The following is a 16,026-nucleotide window of genomic DNA, read 5'->3' on the forward strand; positions in this document are numbered from 1 at the left end:
ACGGCTGTGGGAAAATTTCACCATACCGCCCCATCGAACGCTGGGGAAGACCCTTCACTGCCATATGCCAAGTAGACATCAACCAGTGCCTTGCAGGTCTTTTGTCTGTGGTATGAGAACAGCGGCACAGGACAGCTTAACTGAAAAGGACAGAGCAGCACATCACAGGCAGACCCAACAGTGGGTGTGGGGGCAGCATTTTCAGTGAGTAGAAAGGTTAGAACAAAGTTCTTGTGGCAACATAGAGATGATCAAGAGGTTTAAAGAGCCCCTTCATGGCTGGGTGTCCAAACTGCCAACCAGAAGCTTTGTTAGAAAACTGAAGTGTTGCTACTTGGTTGCACACAAGAACTACTAAAAGCAAAAAAAAAAAAACCACACATTTTTACAGATGTGATTACAGCAGTCAATCAGCTTCATTATTGCCATCATATTTCACCAAATTGCCATGATTTACATATGTAATTCTTTTATTCTGTAAAAGGTAACAAAATATACAGAACAAAACTTTCCCTTTTTTAAACTAATGTTACAAACCCATATTATCATATATATAAATACTATACCCCACAGCTGATCATGAATTAGGTGGAGTCTGACAATGTCATCCTCTAAGTGTTAAGCCAAAAAAAACCTCGTCCAGGAGCATCTTCCTCTACTGTTTATCCTGAATGATCACTGGGGGGGGGGGGGGGTTAAACTGAACTAGTGAATGACTGGAGGAAGGAAATCAGTGTGTATAAGAATGTTTTAGAGCTAATTTTCAAAATAGCTTTCACCCCTCAAAAAAACAAATATACAAAGATGGATCCTTCATAGAAATCAGGAAATCAATTTGAGCTAATTGCAAATATAAAGAATATGGCACAGAATATAAGCCACCATGTGCTTTTCTTTAATTATACTCAATCTTGTATCGCACGTGCCAGCATAAAGTTTGTTACTCAGACTTTACAGGCATCTTTCCTTAATTCAAATCAGTCCTGCTCCAAGCATATATCAGGAAATGATTCAAAAAAAATAATAAAAATCAGGCCTGTTTGGCACTATGATACAATTGGGGAAAATAAACCAGGGGAGCTTCTACCAGCCCCCAACCCCAGAACATTCCACTGCAATATCTACTCTCTTTTTAAAGAAACTGGAACATGATGAGGGGGTTTCTACTCATCTACTAAAAAAAAAAAAATACATACTTGAAGCACTTGACCATGGTGGCCAGAATGTCATCATGCTAAGGCCTGCCTCCTGCAGTCCTGCCTCCCAGCCACACAGCCTTTACATAGCTTCAAACTCGTCGATTCTCTGCTTTGTGTTGCCCTGCCGGATCTGCCTCAGCGTCTTGTACTTGTCGCGGCCTTGTCTCATGTTTTCATTGTGGATGATATCATTGTGGGTCCTCTTGTTCTCGTCTCTGGCCTGGGACAGCTCGTTGGTCAGGGTCTGCAACGTCAGGAAACATGGGTCAGCTGGCTGCCCTTTCCTCAGGTATCACAAGGGGCTTTACTGGCCATCTAGGGAATGCAGACCCCACCCCCCACCCCCAACCAAGGAACAGAGGGCACACCCTGCCCGGCTCTCACCAGCAGCTGCCGCTGCACGCGTTCATTCTTCTCGGCCTCGGTGATTCGCTTCTCCTCATTGCGGTCATCCAGGATGCCCTCACTGGAGAGCTCAGCGCTGTAGCCTGTGTACTCTGGCCCTTCCTCCTGTGGGCTCTCCTGCACATGCAGATTCACAGACTCGTACACGGGTGGTGGTGGGGGTGGCGGCGCAGTCATCACCAGGTGCAGCTCCTCCTTGGTCTTCACCAGGTCATCCTGGGCTTCTTTGGCCTTTGGAAGCAAAAGAAAAATAGACAACTGAGAACACCCCACCCAGAGTCCTCCTGCTTGGACCTTGCAGAAGTACTACGAGGCCTGCACCCTCTCACTTGCCCTCCTGGCCTCTCTTGCTAGGCTGGATGTGCGAGGCCATTCTGCCAGCTCTGGCAGTAGAAGCAGCACCGACCCAAGCAGTACCATCCTTATCACAAGTTTCCTCTGCAGGGTCTAACCAGCCTCTCGTGTATACAATCCACAGCACCAAGGGACAGGGAGTGATTAGCAGAGGTTTTATTTTTTTTTTTAAGTACCATATTTCTTCCTGTCTATAATCCTAATGTATGTTCTTTGGTAATTTTTTTTTTTTAATGTATATGAACACAAACCCTCCAGTAGTGTCACCCAGAGATGGCCCCCTTTCGGGTTTTGGTGTTTAGTCTTCCTGTCTTTCCTTGGTCACTATTTGCCAAGTGCCTCACTACCTGCTGGCACTGGGCTCAAGCCTTTTCTCACCATCACTTCCAGGTTTCATGTTCACCTCACTCATTTCCCACTATCCCAGCCAGAGAGAGAAACTGATTTTGGCTGTTTTGTAATCAGCTTTTTTCCATTAAATACTTTATAATGAGTACCTTTCTCCACAAACCATGTTACTTTAAGAACTGAAGTCTTGTGCATTAATTTGGATTGGGAAGTGCGAATGGGAAAAGAGAAGAGAAAGAAGGGAAGAGACACTGGACCCAGGAGAAGGGACCACTTCAGGTGTAAACAGTGACAAAGGACAGGCAGGTGGAGCTGTGAGGGAGAGGACCTTCCCATCCCCAAACTGTCTGTACTTTCCTGATGGACATGTAGAATCAGAGATTGATAGACAAGCTTTCTGAACATGAGAGCTGAACATGGCTCTCATGATTGCAGCTCCAGTTTACTAAACCACTATGCCAGGTCCTCGCTAATCCTCAGAGCAACCTTACAAGTTGGATATTACTCTTGTTCCACAAATAAGGAAACTGAGGCTCAGACATCTGGTCACTCAGCTCGGGTCACACAGCTAATAAGGGGCAAACTTGAGCCCTCACCAAGGGCAGCATAATCTCACAGCCCTGGATCTTTCTGCCATGCCATGCTGTATACAGTGGGGAGAGGCAGGACATTCTGTTTCAGGCCCTGAGACCCTCTGTTGGGTGTACCACATAATGGGATGTAAAGCTAATTCCTGATTGGGGGCTATGGGATCATAGCAGAACCATTCAGGATGGCCAGAGCCAAGTGGGTGCAAATACACAAGTGGTTCTTTGTTCCTCAGCTAATCCAACAGATATACTCACTGGGTATGGGGTTAGGCCCACTCCTACAGGGATTGCTGCTGAAACAAGGAAAGCGGTATCGGCGGAGACTGAAATGTCCCAGAGCTTTCAATGTTGCATGCCAGCCTGGCCCAGACCTGACTTCCCAAATAAATGTTGTCCAGTCTACAGAAGGGACCCCCAGCCGGGCAATGGGTCCCAGTGACTACAAGAGATGGAACCATTGTGAGGAAATTTCTGGGAAGTTGACTTACCCTGTGCTGCCACTCTTCAACCTCATCCTCCTTGCGCCTCCTAGCCTCTTCCAAAAGAGCAATCTTGGCCGTGTACTCTGCAAGTTCCGCAGCCTAGTAAAGAAACGTGGGGCTAAAATTATGTTTGGAATCCTTTTGACAGAGCCCTATTATGAATGAAGTTCATGCCAGGCAGTGCCCATCCTGAATGGCCTCCATTGTGGTGCCAGCATCCCCTCCCTGCTCCTGCCCTCCTCTCTGGCAGCAGTGTCTGTCTGTGCACCCAGCTGTATCTGTACGACCACTTCCACCTTCCCTGACTGGGTTGCAGCAGGGCAGCCTGAAGACTAGAAATTCAAAAACAAGGGACAGCGCCTCTCCCCAACAAACAGCTACTTTATACCCTTAAGCAGATCATTTTACAACCCCCAGATAAAAATTATTGTAAGGCAGCTGTCACTTTTTTGGTCCCTAGAAGCAACCTCTCTATAATTCAGCATCTTGAAACCCAGGTAATTCCTACCAGCTGCTCCTGGCTCTTTATCTGATCTACAGCCTGTTTCTCCAGCTCCTCCTTGGCTCGCAGTGCGGCCACACGGTCAGCTTCCAAGCGCTCAGCCTCCTCCTGGGCACGCTTCCTCTCCTCCTCCAGCTGCAGGGCTCTCTGAATCTGATCGGAGAGTTCTAAAGAGCAAGCACAAAGCCAGACCTGTTTAAAGTCTCAGGTCCAGGGCCTAGGGGCCCCACCTCAAGACCCCACCCCAGTGTGGACCAAATGATATCACAGGCAGAGATCCCACCAAGACACCACGAAGCCTTGGCTGAGCTGCAGTTGAAAGGATCCATCCTGTTTTAAAGCTTCTCCAATAACAGAGAACAAAGCACTTTCTGGCTTATTCCTTTTGTGTTCACATGACTTTACAAGAAGCTGGTAAAACATCGTCTGACCTATTGGGGGAGTGATTCACAACCTGCCATGTACTGCTCTCCTCAGAAACTTCCACCTGCTTTGCATACAAGACACTCACCTCTGCACTGTGCATAGAACAGTGTGATTCAAAATTCCTGATCACCACAACTATCTCCCCAGGAGGCTGAGAGCCCCTTGGGGGCCTGGACTCGGCTGTGTGACTCTGAGTAAAGGACTGCTGGAGTTGTTAAAGACAGCTGTGTTGAAATGACTGTAAATGTGTGTGAGGGCCTTGCTTTGATTTGTCTATGAGGTGGGGAGGCACGGCCACCCAGGCTGTGGTGCTCAACAGTAAAGCGGGGATGATACCTCAGAGGACTGGGAAAACGTAGAAAGATAAACGTACCCAGAAATTTCTAGTCCTCAACAAATGTTAATGAAGCAAGCTAATAATGGGATTAGAAAATTATCCTGCACAATTCTCACTAACATATCATCTTTTACAAGTCTGTGTTTTGGGGAGGGGGTATTAAGTGAGGACCCATGTTCCTAGTATTAGTTGTGTGTGGGAGTGTGTACTTTTGTCTCTTTCTATGGAAAGATAGAACTGCACATATTAAAAACCTGCTCCAGGACCAGTCTGTCCCAAGAGAATGTGGAGCCTCACCTTTCTCTGCTTTCTTAGTTTTTTCTTCATAATCCTGAAGTCTTAGCATCAGCTCTTCCTTCTCTCGCATCATCTGCTCCTTTTCCCTCTCAACAGTTTCTCTCCTTTTCTTTTCAGTTTCCAGCTGCTGCCTGTTTTAAGGAGGTAGCAAGAGAGGGGTTTAGACTTTGGTAGGTGTGAATGCCAACAGGCCTCCACAGTTGGTCACTGGGGCTCTGAGATGGTGCGCAATCTCCAGAAAGGTCTTTCCAAGCTACAGACCCTGAGGCCCAGCCTGCCACTTAGTCCCAAAACCACGAGAAGGGAGAAGCTATTTCTCAGTCATTCGTAGGGTCTGGGGCCCTTATCTGTGGGTGGGCAAACGGGTCGAGGCCACCCTCCCAGTGGCCCACAAGCTATCAGCCCAAGCTCAGCAGAGCACATCCCCTGACCTACGCTCCTCCTTGTGAGCATCACAGAGAGACCAGTGCCCTCACTCAACATGCAGACAGACATAAGCCTTGAGAGTGGATCTTCAGACTTCTTCGTCAGCTGCACACAGTGACTCCAAAAGGCCTGAGGCCTCTGGAAACCTATGTCTGCTTCCCATATTATAGTCCTCTGGACTCTTGTCTAGGATGTGAGGGCCCACCCTGCTCACCGCTCCAGCTGTTTCTGGTGCTTCTCCTCCCGGGCCTGGGCCTTCATCTGCTGCACCTCGATGGTGTCTGGCTTCCGGCGGCGCATGTACAGCTCATGGTTCCCCATGCACAGCTGCAGGATCCGCTTGTTGATTCTCAGGCGGGGGGCATAGAACACAAAGTCCTACAAAACATGCGGGCAAAGTCTGACTTGCCACCTCTTTCATTTGCCTTTCTTTATCCAAAGCAGACTCCAAGTTCTAGATCCCTTTTCTGAGAAGGACAGATGCAGCAGGGACTATGGGGGCAGGAGGGGTTGGTGTCAAGGTGAAGCCACTGATTCAAAGCAACAATGAGATGAGAGAAATGTACATTCTCACTGGGCTTTCTTCAACCCTGGGGGACGTGGACTCTCTGGGACGAGGAATGTGTGCAGGGTGTAGGTGGGGTTAACATGTGCATGTGTGCCAGCTCCTGTGCATGCACATGTACTGACATCCCAAGGGTTAGACTGTAAAGTCTCTCCAAGGTGAGGATTCTCACAATCTTAGGAAACCCAACCATCTGAGTCCAAGTCCTGACTAATTTTCCAGGCTGACATCTTTCTTTGTCCTCCCTAACCCCTGTCTGGCCAGCTGCAGCTGCTTCTAGTTGACATTCCTGCCTCTTAGGCCTCAACCTTTCACTTCCCACACTGTGGCAAGCATCTGATCAGGTTACTCCCCTTACCTTCAGGGCCAGCCCATCACCTCCACAGTAAGATACAAACTCCTCACCAGCACATATAAACGCCTTCCAGCTCTGACCCCAACCGATCTCATGTTGTCCTAAACTTTACTCTTTTACACCTCCACACATTCTTCCAACAGTTCCTTCCTCTCAGAGTGTCCGTCCTCCAATCCCATATACCTTGACACTCCAACACTTCTTTAAAGGTGAAGTTTCAAGAATCATCTCAAGCTTTTCCATGACCTCTGCTTCAGCAATTACCCAGCATTTCTTTGATACCCTCACCGTCCTTGGTGGAGACATGAACTGCCACAGCGCTACAGACACTTTCATGCCCTGACTTGCTTAGGCATCCATCACTCCTGTGAGAGCTGGGGCCATACTTGCTCATCCCAATGTTCCCAGAGACTGATACGTAGTGGGCCCTCAATCAGCCCCTGCTGGGTGACTGGCTGTTTATGCAGTGCGACCACATATAAACTACGTGACCTAAGCAAGCTGCTTCATCACCCACAGGCTCAGCTATTCAACTATAAAATGGGGACAGCAATCTAATGGGATTGTTTTGAGTAAATGTGATCATATTATAAGGCACTTAAAAGCATGTCTAGCACAATAAACGTCAGCTGATGCACAAAAGGCCAAAGACTGTTAACTGCCTTACGAAACTGCTATCAGAGAAGCCACCTCGAAGAAAAAGAAAACAAATCATAAAATTCAAGACATTTATAAGACTAGCGACTGCAAAAATTTAGGACACATATGACAGATAATCTTGTTTCCCAACTTGCTCCTGCCATGATTAACTTAGGTGACAGAAGAGGGAATATAGTTTAGAAACTGTGTTCAAAGTTGTTTGAAAATGCCTCATCTACTTCCTCTTCCTTTCTCCTCTCAATCACAGGGCCCCTCAGCATTTGGGTCCTGACCATTTGAAACAGGGAATAAATGGTTGAAATAAACAGTGCTACAAATTCCAAAGCAACTTCTGAAATGCAAAGAAAGATGCTGGGCTAGCTGATCGACGTCCAAGAAGAATCTCTTTACTTCTTGGTCTTTTCATCTGTTTCAGAAATCCTGGGATGCAGATAATGTCAAGCCTAGTGAGCCCGTGAACTTCCTGGGTGGGGCTCTCTCCAGGGTTTCACACACTTGTTATTAAGTCATCGGGTTTCCCAGGGAGGTGTCTGAGAGCTAGGAGCAACACGTATTTTTATTACCCACCTATCTCTCATTACACAAGAGAAAACAATCTTGTATTATGGCTTCATAGTCATGCTACACAAATAGGTCTTGACTATGACTCAGAAGTACTTGCGTAAATACTAAGTACTCCCCATTCCCCTTTAGAAAAGAATTAAAAAAAAAAAAAAAAAAAATCAAGGGACAAGCTAATATAAGAATCTATACCACCACCAAAAAGGTTATCCCCTCGCAGGCACCAATCTCCCAGGAGACAAATCCTGAGAACAATTGGGAAACAATGAGAGTTTAGCAATGCTACTGCTTAGCTGGGTAAGATGGAAGAAAGACAGAAGGGAGGAAATCTCTTGCATAGCATTTGAAGGAAGCTGGTTTCTGACTTCAAGTTAAAAACAAGAAAACGGAAAACTAACATTTATTTAAAGATTTCTAAATGCAAGTCCTCAATCTATGCCTTGTCATGCAAAACCACAACACTGACCAAAGCCTGGATAGGTTTTCCAAAGGAATTCTAGGCACAAGGAAAGTTCAAGGAAAATGAATCCAAGTCCCTAAGGATACAGAAAGGGAGAAAAGGAGAGGCAAGAAAGCAACCTTTAAAGTTGCCAAGGAGCCCAACTACATGGAACTTGTAGGAGACATCCTTCCCCCACTCAGCCCACCACAGGCTCCCTTCTGGGATGGGAGCAGGGTGGGTGGAAGGGTGTGGGAGGGCAAATCCAAAGAGGGAGATCAGGAGTCTCCAGAGAATCAGCAGGGAAAGAAAAAGCTGAGTGTGTATCAGGCCACAGTCAAACTGAGTTTTGATTTTTTTTTCTCCATTTCAAAAATTGTTAGAAAGTTAACTGCCTGAGAGCCTTTGGTGTTTTCCAGGAGGCCCCAGGAACAAAGGCTGCTTTCTGAAGGGGAAAGGGCAGCTCCTCTTTTTGCTCCCTATAGGACCACCTGGGCAGGCCTTGCACATTAGAGGTGCAGTGACAGCAACCACTGGGGTTCTCTCTCCTATCTTTTCCAAAAAAAAGTGTGACTGTGAGAATTTGGCTTTCTACTGCCCAGTGAGAGAAAGCCTGGTGAGATGAGCTGCGCTAACTGAACAGGAACAGGAACATGGTCCCTCGAATCCCGCCCCCACAGGATGGGGCCTCTGTCCCTCAGACTTGCCAGCTCCTTAGCCTGCTGTATTTTAAAATCACAGCTCTGTTTCAGGTTCACTACCAGAGAGAAGATCATTTGTTTCACTTGGTTTTGTCCACTCTCTTCCACTGAGAGGGCAGGGGCTTGTCTTGTTCATTCTGGCACAGAACATGCAACCAGCAGATGTTTGTTTTCCTTTACTTTTTTTTTTTGTATGTGTGTCGTGACTTCCAATAAAGCTACTCTGTAGTAAAAATATTCTCAGCTAATTCAACCATATGTATTACAATTGCCTTTGAGAGTTTATGATGAGATATTCTTCAGCTTTTTCAAAGCTAAACTTATCCCAAATTAAAAAACAAAACAAAACAAGAAACTTCTTAAACAGTCTAATCCAGAATTCCTGCTTCTACTGTCAGATGTTAAATTAGTGGCATCACTAATTATAGCAACCTGCCAGGAGATTTCAGGATTTTCCTGCCATCCTAACTGCCCTATTCTCACTGTCTCGTGCTGCATGGGTACACTATGACCCTCTGTTTGGCAATGCTACATGGTTGTACGTTAACGTGAACTGTTACCATGGAGCTTCAGAGTTGCATTAAATACTAGTTTAATTTTAAATAACTGTGCAACTGCCCATGGAGTAGGAGTCAAGAGTTCACAAACAGCAGGGAACGTTTTCAATAAAGAAGAAAATACTTTTAACAATGTCAAGACATGCTGATTTTGAATCATGCCCTATTAACCCATAAGAGGGAAAAGGTAACTGGGCAATCCCACCACATCCTCTTCTAAGTGGGTTTACCATTGCTAAGCGGTGCCCAATCCCAAATCCCAACAGGGTTAGCAGATACCACAGTATGGTCCACAACCCATGTTTGCCTCCTAAACTTAGCACTGTAACCAAGGAACAAAATTACATGAGGACACAAGTCCTTTCCAAACTGTAATCCTGGTAAAATTCAGGACAGTTTCTAAGGAGGATAACAGAATTTCTTCAGGTAGCAATTTCTGAAGAACAAGATTTCTGATTAGAAAACAAAATCCTCACCCATTCGCCACGCAACAGTGTTGTATGTGTGAAATGTTCTCAGCAAACAACCGCTAAAGGTTCAAATCTTAAGAGAACAAACAATAAACCCAAAACAAATTTCCATAATGCACTGAGTCTGTGCAGCAATTAGTTAACAATCAATACCCTTCAAACTCTGAGACAGGATGTGCAGTCCCTTTCCTACCCATGTTGTCCCAGATGACTGCCCCAGTAGCCTCATCCTTGTGGGAGGAAGGATGCCACGTCAGCACTGATGGAAAGGTGCCTGAGTGGAGCGGCAAGAGAAAACGCCGAGGCACAGCTGCGTGGGAGAGGCATGCCAGGCACAGAGGCCAGCAGGGCCAGCAATGGTCTGACTGCAAGTCTGACTTTTCCTAACCTGGGGGTGTTTCAATGACAACTCTAAAAGGCAAAAGGTAGCCCCTGAGATTTGCAGTTCCCATCTGACCTTGTCCAGCTGGGTACCAGGAGTGCAGCATGGGAGCAGGATAGCGGTTCCCCACACCCAGCTGCGCCACACCAGAAATGCAGCATTTGGGGAAATGCTTATCATTTGGCAAAGGGTAATGATTCAGAGCTGCCCTTTTCTTCATAAGGAATGAAGACCTATTTGAAAACTTTGATTACAGAGAGCTAGCATCTAGCTGCCAACGGGCATCTCACATTGTGATGAGCAGCCACCTGGCACAGGGATCCTTTCGCTCCAGGTACCTGCTGGCAATTCTTTTCCCCACATGGGTAGAGAATCTGAGCATCCTGGCCACTCAACACCAGCATTTCTCTATGTGATATCATGAAAACTCATTTGGCTGGAAGAATGAAAAATAGTAACCCCTGCTTAGAATCCATAGGTACTTACAGGTGCCTTCTTGTCGATGGGCTTAATGACAAACTTTTTGTCATTGAAGGAGATGTTTCTGATTTCACTCCAAGGGAAGCCAATCTTTGGAGTCAACCTGAGGTTAAAAAAAAGGGGGGGGGGACACTTAGCTGTATGTATAAATACGCATACGTGTACTTGGACTGACTCAGAGAGGTTTGCAAATCTGTTAACATTTAGTCCAATTTTTAAAAATATAAAGCTAGCCCAGGATGCATAATACATCATATATGCTGTTACTAAATAGTTCCTACCTGTCCCAGGTTAAGTCAGATGGCTACTTGTAAGGTTAAAAAATTAAGCTCTAAGAAACTCTGTATGTTACCATTTGCATTGGACTTTCTCAGTTTCTGTAATCTCGTTGCTTCCAGTCACCAAGGCTTGTAATCTTGAAGTCAACTTCAATTCCTAAGCAGGCATCCTTTCACATCTTTAAAATATTCCTCACAGCCAATCTACAATCATTCCTATATCACCAGTCTAATCCCAGCCAGCCAGCAGCTCACCATGCTCCTGGCTGCCAGAATCCCTATTTCCATCAGCTTGTCTGACTGATTTCCCAAATAGTCAATTCACTCCCCTCTTCAAAAAATGGGCAACACCCACCCCCACCCTGCCTCTACTAGGTAAAATCCATATCCTTTAATTTAGCATCCAAGAGCTTTCTAATAGAGCCCCAAACTTCCTAGTATGAATCCTTCCTCTCAACACAGTGTCTTACCTACCTGCTTCCCGACTTCCTACCTCTTTCCCTGCCCATCTCACATTCCCTCCATCAACAGCCTTTCTCCCTCTCAACTTGCAGTCTCTTAATGCAATTCTAACAATTCTATTATAGGCATTTAAATTACTGCCTTACAATTTAACTTTTAACTTTTTGAAAACTGGGCAGGCAAGCTCTCTGATGGCAAAGATCATGTCTTAAGAGTTTTCTATATATGCTGTACTCTGAGTGGTCATTCAGTGTATACTTAGGGGAATAAATGAATACTGGAGATGGCTTCTATGGATTACGCTCTTCTGGCTCGTCTTAATGATGCTTGTTCTCTTGGCTGGCCAGACACCTTCCTGTACCATCCACCAATTTCCAAGATGTCACCCATAGACTATGCATTCATTCCCAGTGGAAAACCAAAGACTTTTTGAAGGTAATCAATGTGAGTCCACTATTGGCTAGAACTCTGGAGTTTCAACTGGCATTCCCAGGAAAGTTGATCATATGATTTCAAGACCAAATTGCACAACTTCTCATGTTCCCCATACCTCTAGTCTTCATCTCCTCCATTCCATTCTTTATTTCACCACGGATACATCTCCAGAAATAACAACAGGTCCTGAAGGCACCATTCATTTTTTTGCCATCAAGAAAAGTCCTTTCCTATACCCCATAAAAAGTTTCAATTTAGAAAACTGAATTGTCGATTGAGGTGTCTAAATAAAAGCTGACAGATGATGCAGGTCTTGCTGGGACAATATAAGCCAGGTCAAGACAGCAAAGGTGCTCTCTGAAGGCTGACAGAGGGCACTGAGGCTGGACAGGCAGCTCTCCAGGGACACATCAGTCACTGCCAACCTTCCAAGTCATGGACTGGCCAGGCAATGGCTTGAAGTGTCAAAGTTTTTGGTAAACATCCTTTTTTATAGCCCTGTCTTATCAGATAAACAACCTCTATTCAAACACATCTTGCTAATGTGTTTCACAGCACTCAAAGGAGAGATATCTAAGGAATTGTTTCTGTTACTTTGTCTTTGTGTATGGGATATGGAGTCTTCAGAGATGTAATTTTGTTTATGATTCTCAGAATACTGGAAAGGAACTCAGGCTGTCACCTGGTCTTGCCAGTGGCATGGCAAGGCTCTAACAGTGATATCATGTAGGCACATGCTGCTTCAGGGTACTGTCCCCAGAAACTCAAGAGCAACATGCTAGGGACAACAGAGGAGCTAAGAGCTAAGCTAAGAGCCAATGGACTTCTGCTCCATTCACAGTGATACAGTCAGCACCGGCAGCTCAATTCCTAGAGCCTGAAACCCCAAGGAGGCAAGGATCAAGCACTATTCTCTGGATCCTGTCTTAATACAAGTCTCTCAGAAATAGTTTCTGAGCCCAGAAAACTTAAGACCTTCAACCTTGGCAGGCATCTTTCTTTCAAGGGCTAGGCACCACATGGCCTCAGGCCCTCTGCTATCTGGTGATGCCCTGAAATTTGACCTTTTAAGACTCTGAAACCTCATGTAAATTCATAGCCATCTATAAGCATGGTTGCACTATCAAAAGATGAGGACTAAACATGAAAGTTAGGACTCAGATCTAAGTTAAAGAACCTCCTTTAATTCTTGACCATAGTCGGATTTCTTTTTATGTCTCTTTTCTTAAGCTAAGCATTTACATGTAAGATAGGAAGAGGACCCACAGAGATGACTGCTAAAGATTTATATAAGTCTGTCCTTGCTCACGCCACACAAGCAAATAAACAAACAAAATGTATGATATTCTCCAATAACATGAGCTAGAGCTATTTGGAGAAATGGCAGATTCCACAGCAGGAACAAGGAAAGTGCAAGATGAACCTGGAACATCTTGAGGTGCCAAGGAGTAAGTGCTCAAAAAATAATGGGGTTTTATTGAAAGGGCACAGCAGCCAACCTTGATGGGGCCCCCAAAGGCAAATTTCAAACAATTTGACTGACAAGATAAATATTAACAGTAATAGATTATATAACCCACAGAACAAAACAAATATCCATGAGACCACATTAATATACATAGGTGAATAAATAAGTGGAGAAAAAATTGGTTCCTTACAGAATTCCAACTAACAAATGTAAAAGGAATGATGGGAAAAGAAAATCACCACTTCTCAAATACCATAGTAATGACTGTTTCATGCAAGAATCATCAATGGATGCTAAAATTAATACATGCAAGTATGATAAACAGGATATTATCTTTCCAAAAGACATTTATTAATTTCAAAGGGAAAGAGGGTAACAACAGTGAAGAACCTGGCAGATCCCACTTTCACCAACCAATGGATTATCTCCCTCCTATGGCACGGCAGCACTGCAGGGTGGAGCAGGCGGAGGTCCTATCAAAATGCATGTCTTGAGAACAAAGGACAAAACCAAATGGAGGGATCTTCTAAAAAGTATATGGCCTCATTTAGACAACCCTTTTTAGGTTCTAACGAATTGGGGTAGCTGGTGGTGGATACCTGAAACTATCAAACTACAACCCAGAACCCATGAATCTTGAAGACAATTGTATAAAAATGCAGCTTATGAGGGGTGACAATGGGATTGGGAAAGCCATAAGGACCACACTCCACTTTGTCTAGTTTATGGATGGATGAGCAGAAAAATAGGGGAAGGAAACAGACAGACAAAGGTACCCAGTGTTCTTTTTTACTTCAATTGCTCTTTTTTCACTCTAATTATTATTCTTGTTATTTTTGTGTGTGTGCTAAGGAAGGTGTCAGGGATTGATTTAGGTGATGAATATACAACTATGTAATGGTACTGTGAACAATCGAAAGTGCGATTTGTTTTGTATGACTGCGTGGTATGTGAATATATCTCAATAAAATGATAAAAAAAAATAAAAATAAAATGCAATCTGTCTTGCCCAGGGAGGAATGTAGACCCGGTATCGTGGGATGGAGAACATCTTCTTGACCAAAAGGGGGAAATGAAAGGAAATGAAATAAGCTTCAGTGGCAGACGGATTCCAGAACGAGCCAAGAGGTCACTCTGGTGGGCACTCTTATGCACAATATAGACAACCCTTTTTAGGTTCTAATGAATTGGGGTAGCTGGTGGTAGATACCCCAAACTAACAAACTACAACCAGAACCCATGAAATCTTGAAGATGATTATATAAAAATGTAGCTTATGAGGGGTGACAATGGGATTGGGAAAGCCATAAGGACCACATTCCCCTTTGTCTAGTTTATGGATGGATGAGTAGAAAAATGGGGGAAGGAAACAAACAAACAGACAGACAGACAAAGGCACCCGGTGTTCTTTTTTACTTTAATTGCTCTTTTTCACTTTAATTATTATTCTTGTTATTTTTGTGTGTGTGGTAATGAAGGTGTCAGGGATTGATTTTGGTGATGAATGTACAGCTATGTGGTGGTACTGTGAAAATCAAATGTACGATTTGTTTTGTATGACTGCATAGTATGTGAATATATCTCAATAAAATGAATAAAAAAAAAAAAGTATATGGCCTCAAAAGTATGAAGATCATGAATGATAAAGAAAGACTGAGAAAGTGTCCCATGTTAAAGGGGACTCAGGAGACATGATGACTAAATGTAGAGATGATTCTGGATTGGATCCTGGTGCCAAAAAGGTCATTTGTGGGCAACTGAGGGAATGTAAGATCTATGAATTAGTTACAGTATTGTATACATGTTAATTTCCTGATTTGATAATTGTACTATGGGTATGTAAGATGTTGACACTGGGGAACTGTGTGAAGTTGATAACAGGGATTCTCTGTACTGGTTTTGCAACCTTTCTGCAAGTCTGAAATAATTTCAAAATGAAAAAAAGTGGTTAGTTTAAATTTAAAAATGCATCTGGGTGATGATCGCATACTATATCTTGATAGGAGTTTGGGTTTCACAGGCCTGTCAAAACCCAACAAATGAATACTGAAGAATTCATTCTATTTAAGTTTTACATTAAATGATAAAAGCCCAAACATACTAAGCTTTAGTAAATGATATGCATGCTGAGATGTTTCAGGAGAAGTATACAGGTACTTGCAATCCACTGTGAAATGTGTGAGAGAGAGGTCCAGAGGGTGACAGTGGAGGCTACATAGATGGAGAGAGGTGATAAAGCACATTGAGTGAAATACTGATGGAAAACCTTGGTTCCCACTTGTTGTACATTGGAAATTTTTCATTAAAAAAGTTTAGAAAAGGTCAGGGTGGTGGTGTGAATTGGAGATCGCTGCATGCTACATGGATGAGAAAACAGCAAAGTGACAGCCTAGTTTGCAGGAGCCCAGGGAAAACTGGGAAGCACAGAATGCTCTGCCATCATTTTTAAATGAAAAGAAGATGCACTTGCTCTCTTGTATTAGGAGGGGAACTAATCCCAGGTATCTCACACCCTTTTGGAGAGAGGGCCCATCAGGAAGGGCAGGCCAACAACACCCCCACACTCCTCATCAAAAGCACTATCACTGCCCACTGGTTCCACACACTCCTCTACAAATCTGAGGTAAGTGTGAAAACTCCTTATGACAGGTGATCAAATCCGAGTCCATGGATAAACAGTAAACTTCTTTTAAAAATGTAGTTAGGCTATTTGGAAAATCCTGTTTGTTCCATGATCAATGTAGGGTTCCAAAGACCTGAAAGGAGGGAATGGTCTGAAAGCTGTGGTCCTGGAATATTTGGTAAAAAACACGCAACACACAATCAACACAGTTCCTTCTGCTTTCT

General features: G+C 44.2%; 1 protein-coding gene across 2 annotated transcripts in view; it reads right to left on the bottom strand.

Annotated features, from left to right (window-relative positions):
* Nucleotides 1-394: 394 nt before the first annotated feature.
* Nucleotides 395-16,026, bottom strand: part of EZR (ezrin) — a 55,118-nt gene continuing 39,486 nt past the window's right edge. For both annotated transcript variants that reach the window (XM_037820684.1, XM_037820693.1), the window contains 7 exons: nucleotides 10,543-10,639; nucleotides 5,581-5,744; nucleotides 4,941-5,071; nucleotides 3,887-4,047; nucleotides 3,385-3,477; nucleotides 1,584-1,835; nucleotides 395-1,443 (listed from right to left, as the gene is read on the bottom strand). In XM_037820684.1, coding sequence (XP_037676612.1) covers nucleotides 1,279-1,443; nucleotides 1,584-1,835; nucleotides 3,385-3,477; nucleotides 3,887-4,047; nucleotides 4,941-5,071; nucleotides 5,581-5,744; nucleotides 10,543-10,639 — 1,063 coding nt within the window. In that variant the 3' untranslated portion in view covers nucleotides 395-1,278. The remainder of the gene's footprint in view (nucleotides 1,444-1,583; nucleotides 1,836-3,384; nucleotides 3,478-3,886; nucleotides 4,048-4,940; nucleotides 5,072-5,580; nucleotides 5,745-10,542; nucleotides 10,640-16,026) is intronic.

Source organism: Choloepus didactylus, chromosome 2, assembly GCF_015220235.1.
Source record: "Choloepus didactylus isolate mChoDid1 chromosome 2, mChoDid1.pri, whole genome shotgun sequence".
NCBI lineage: Eukaryota > Metazoa > Chordata > Mammalia > Pilosa > Megalonychidae > Choloepus > Choloepus didactylus.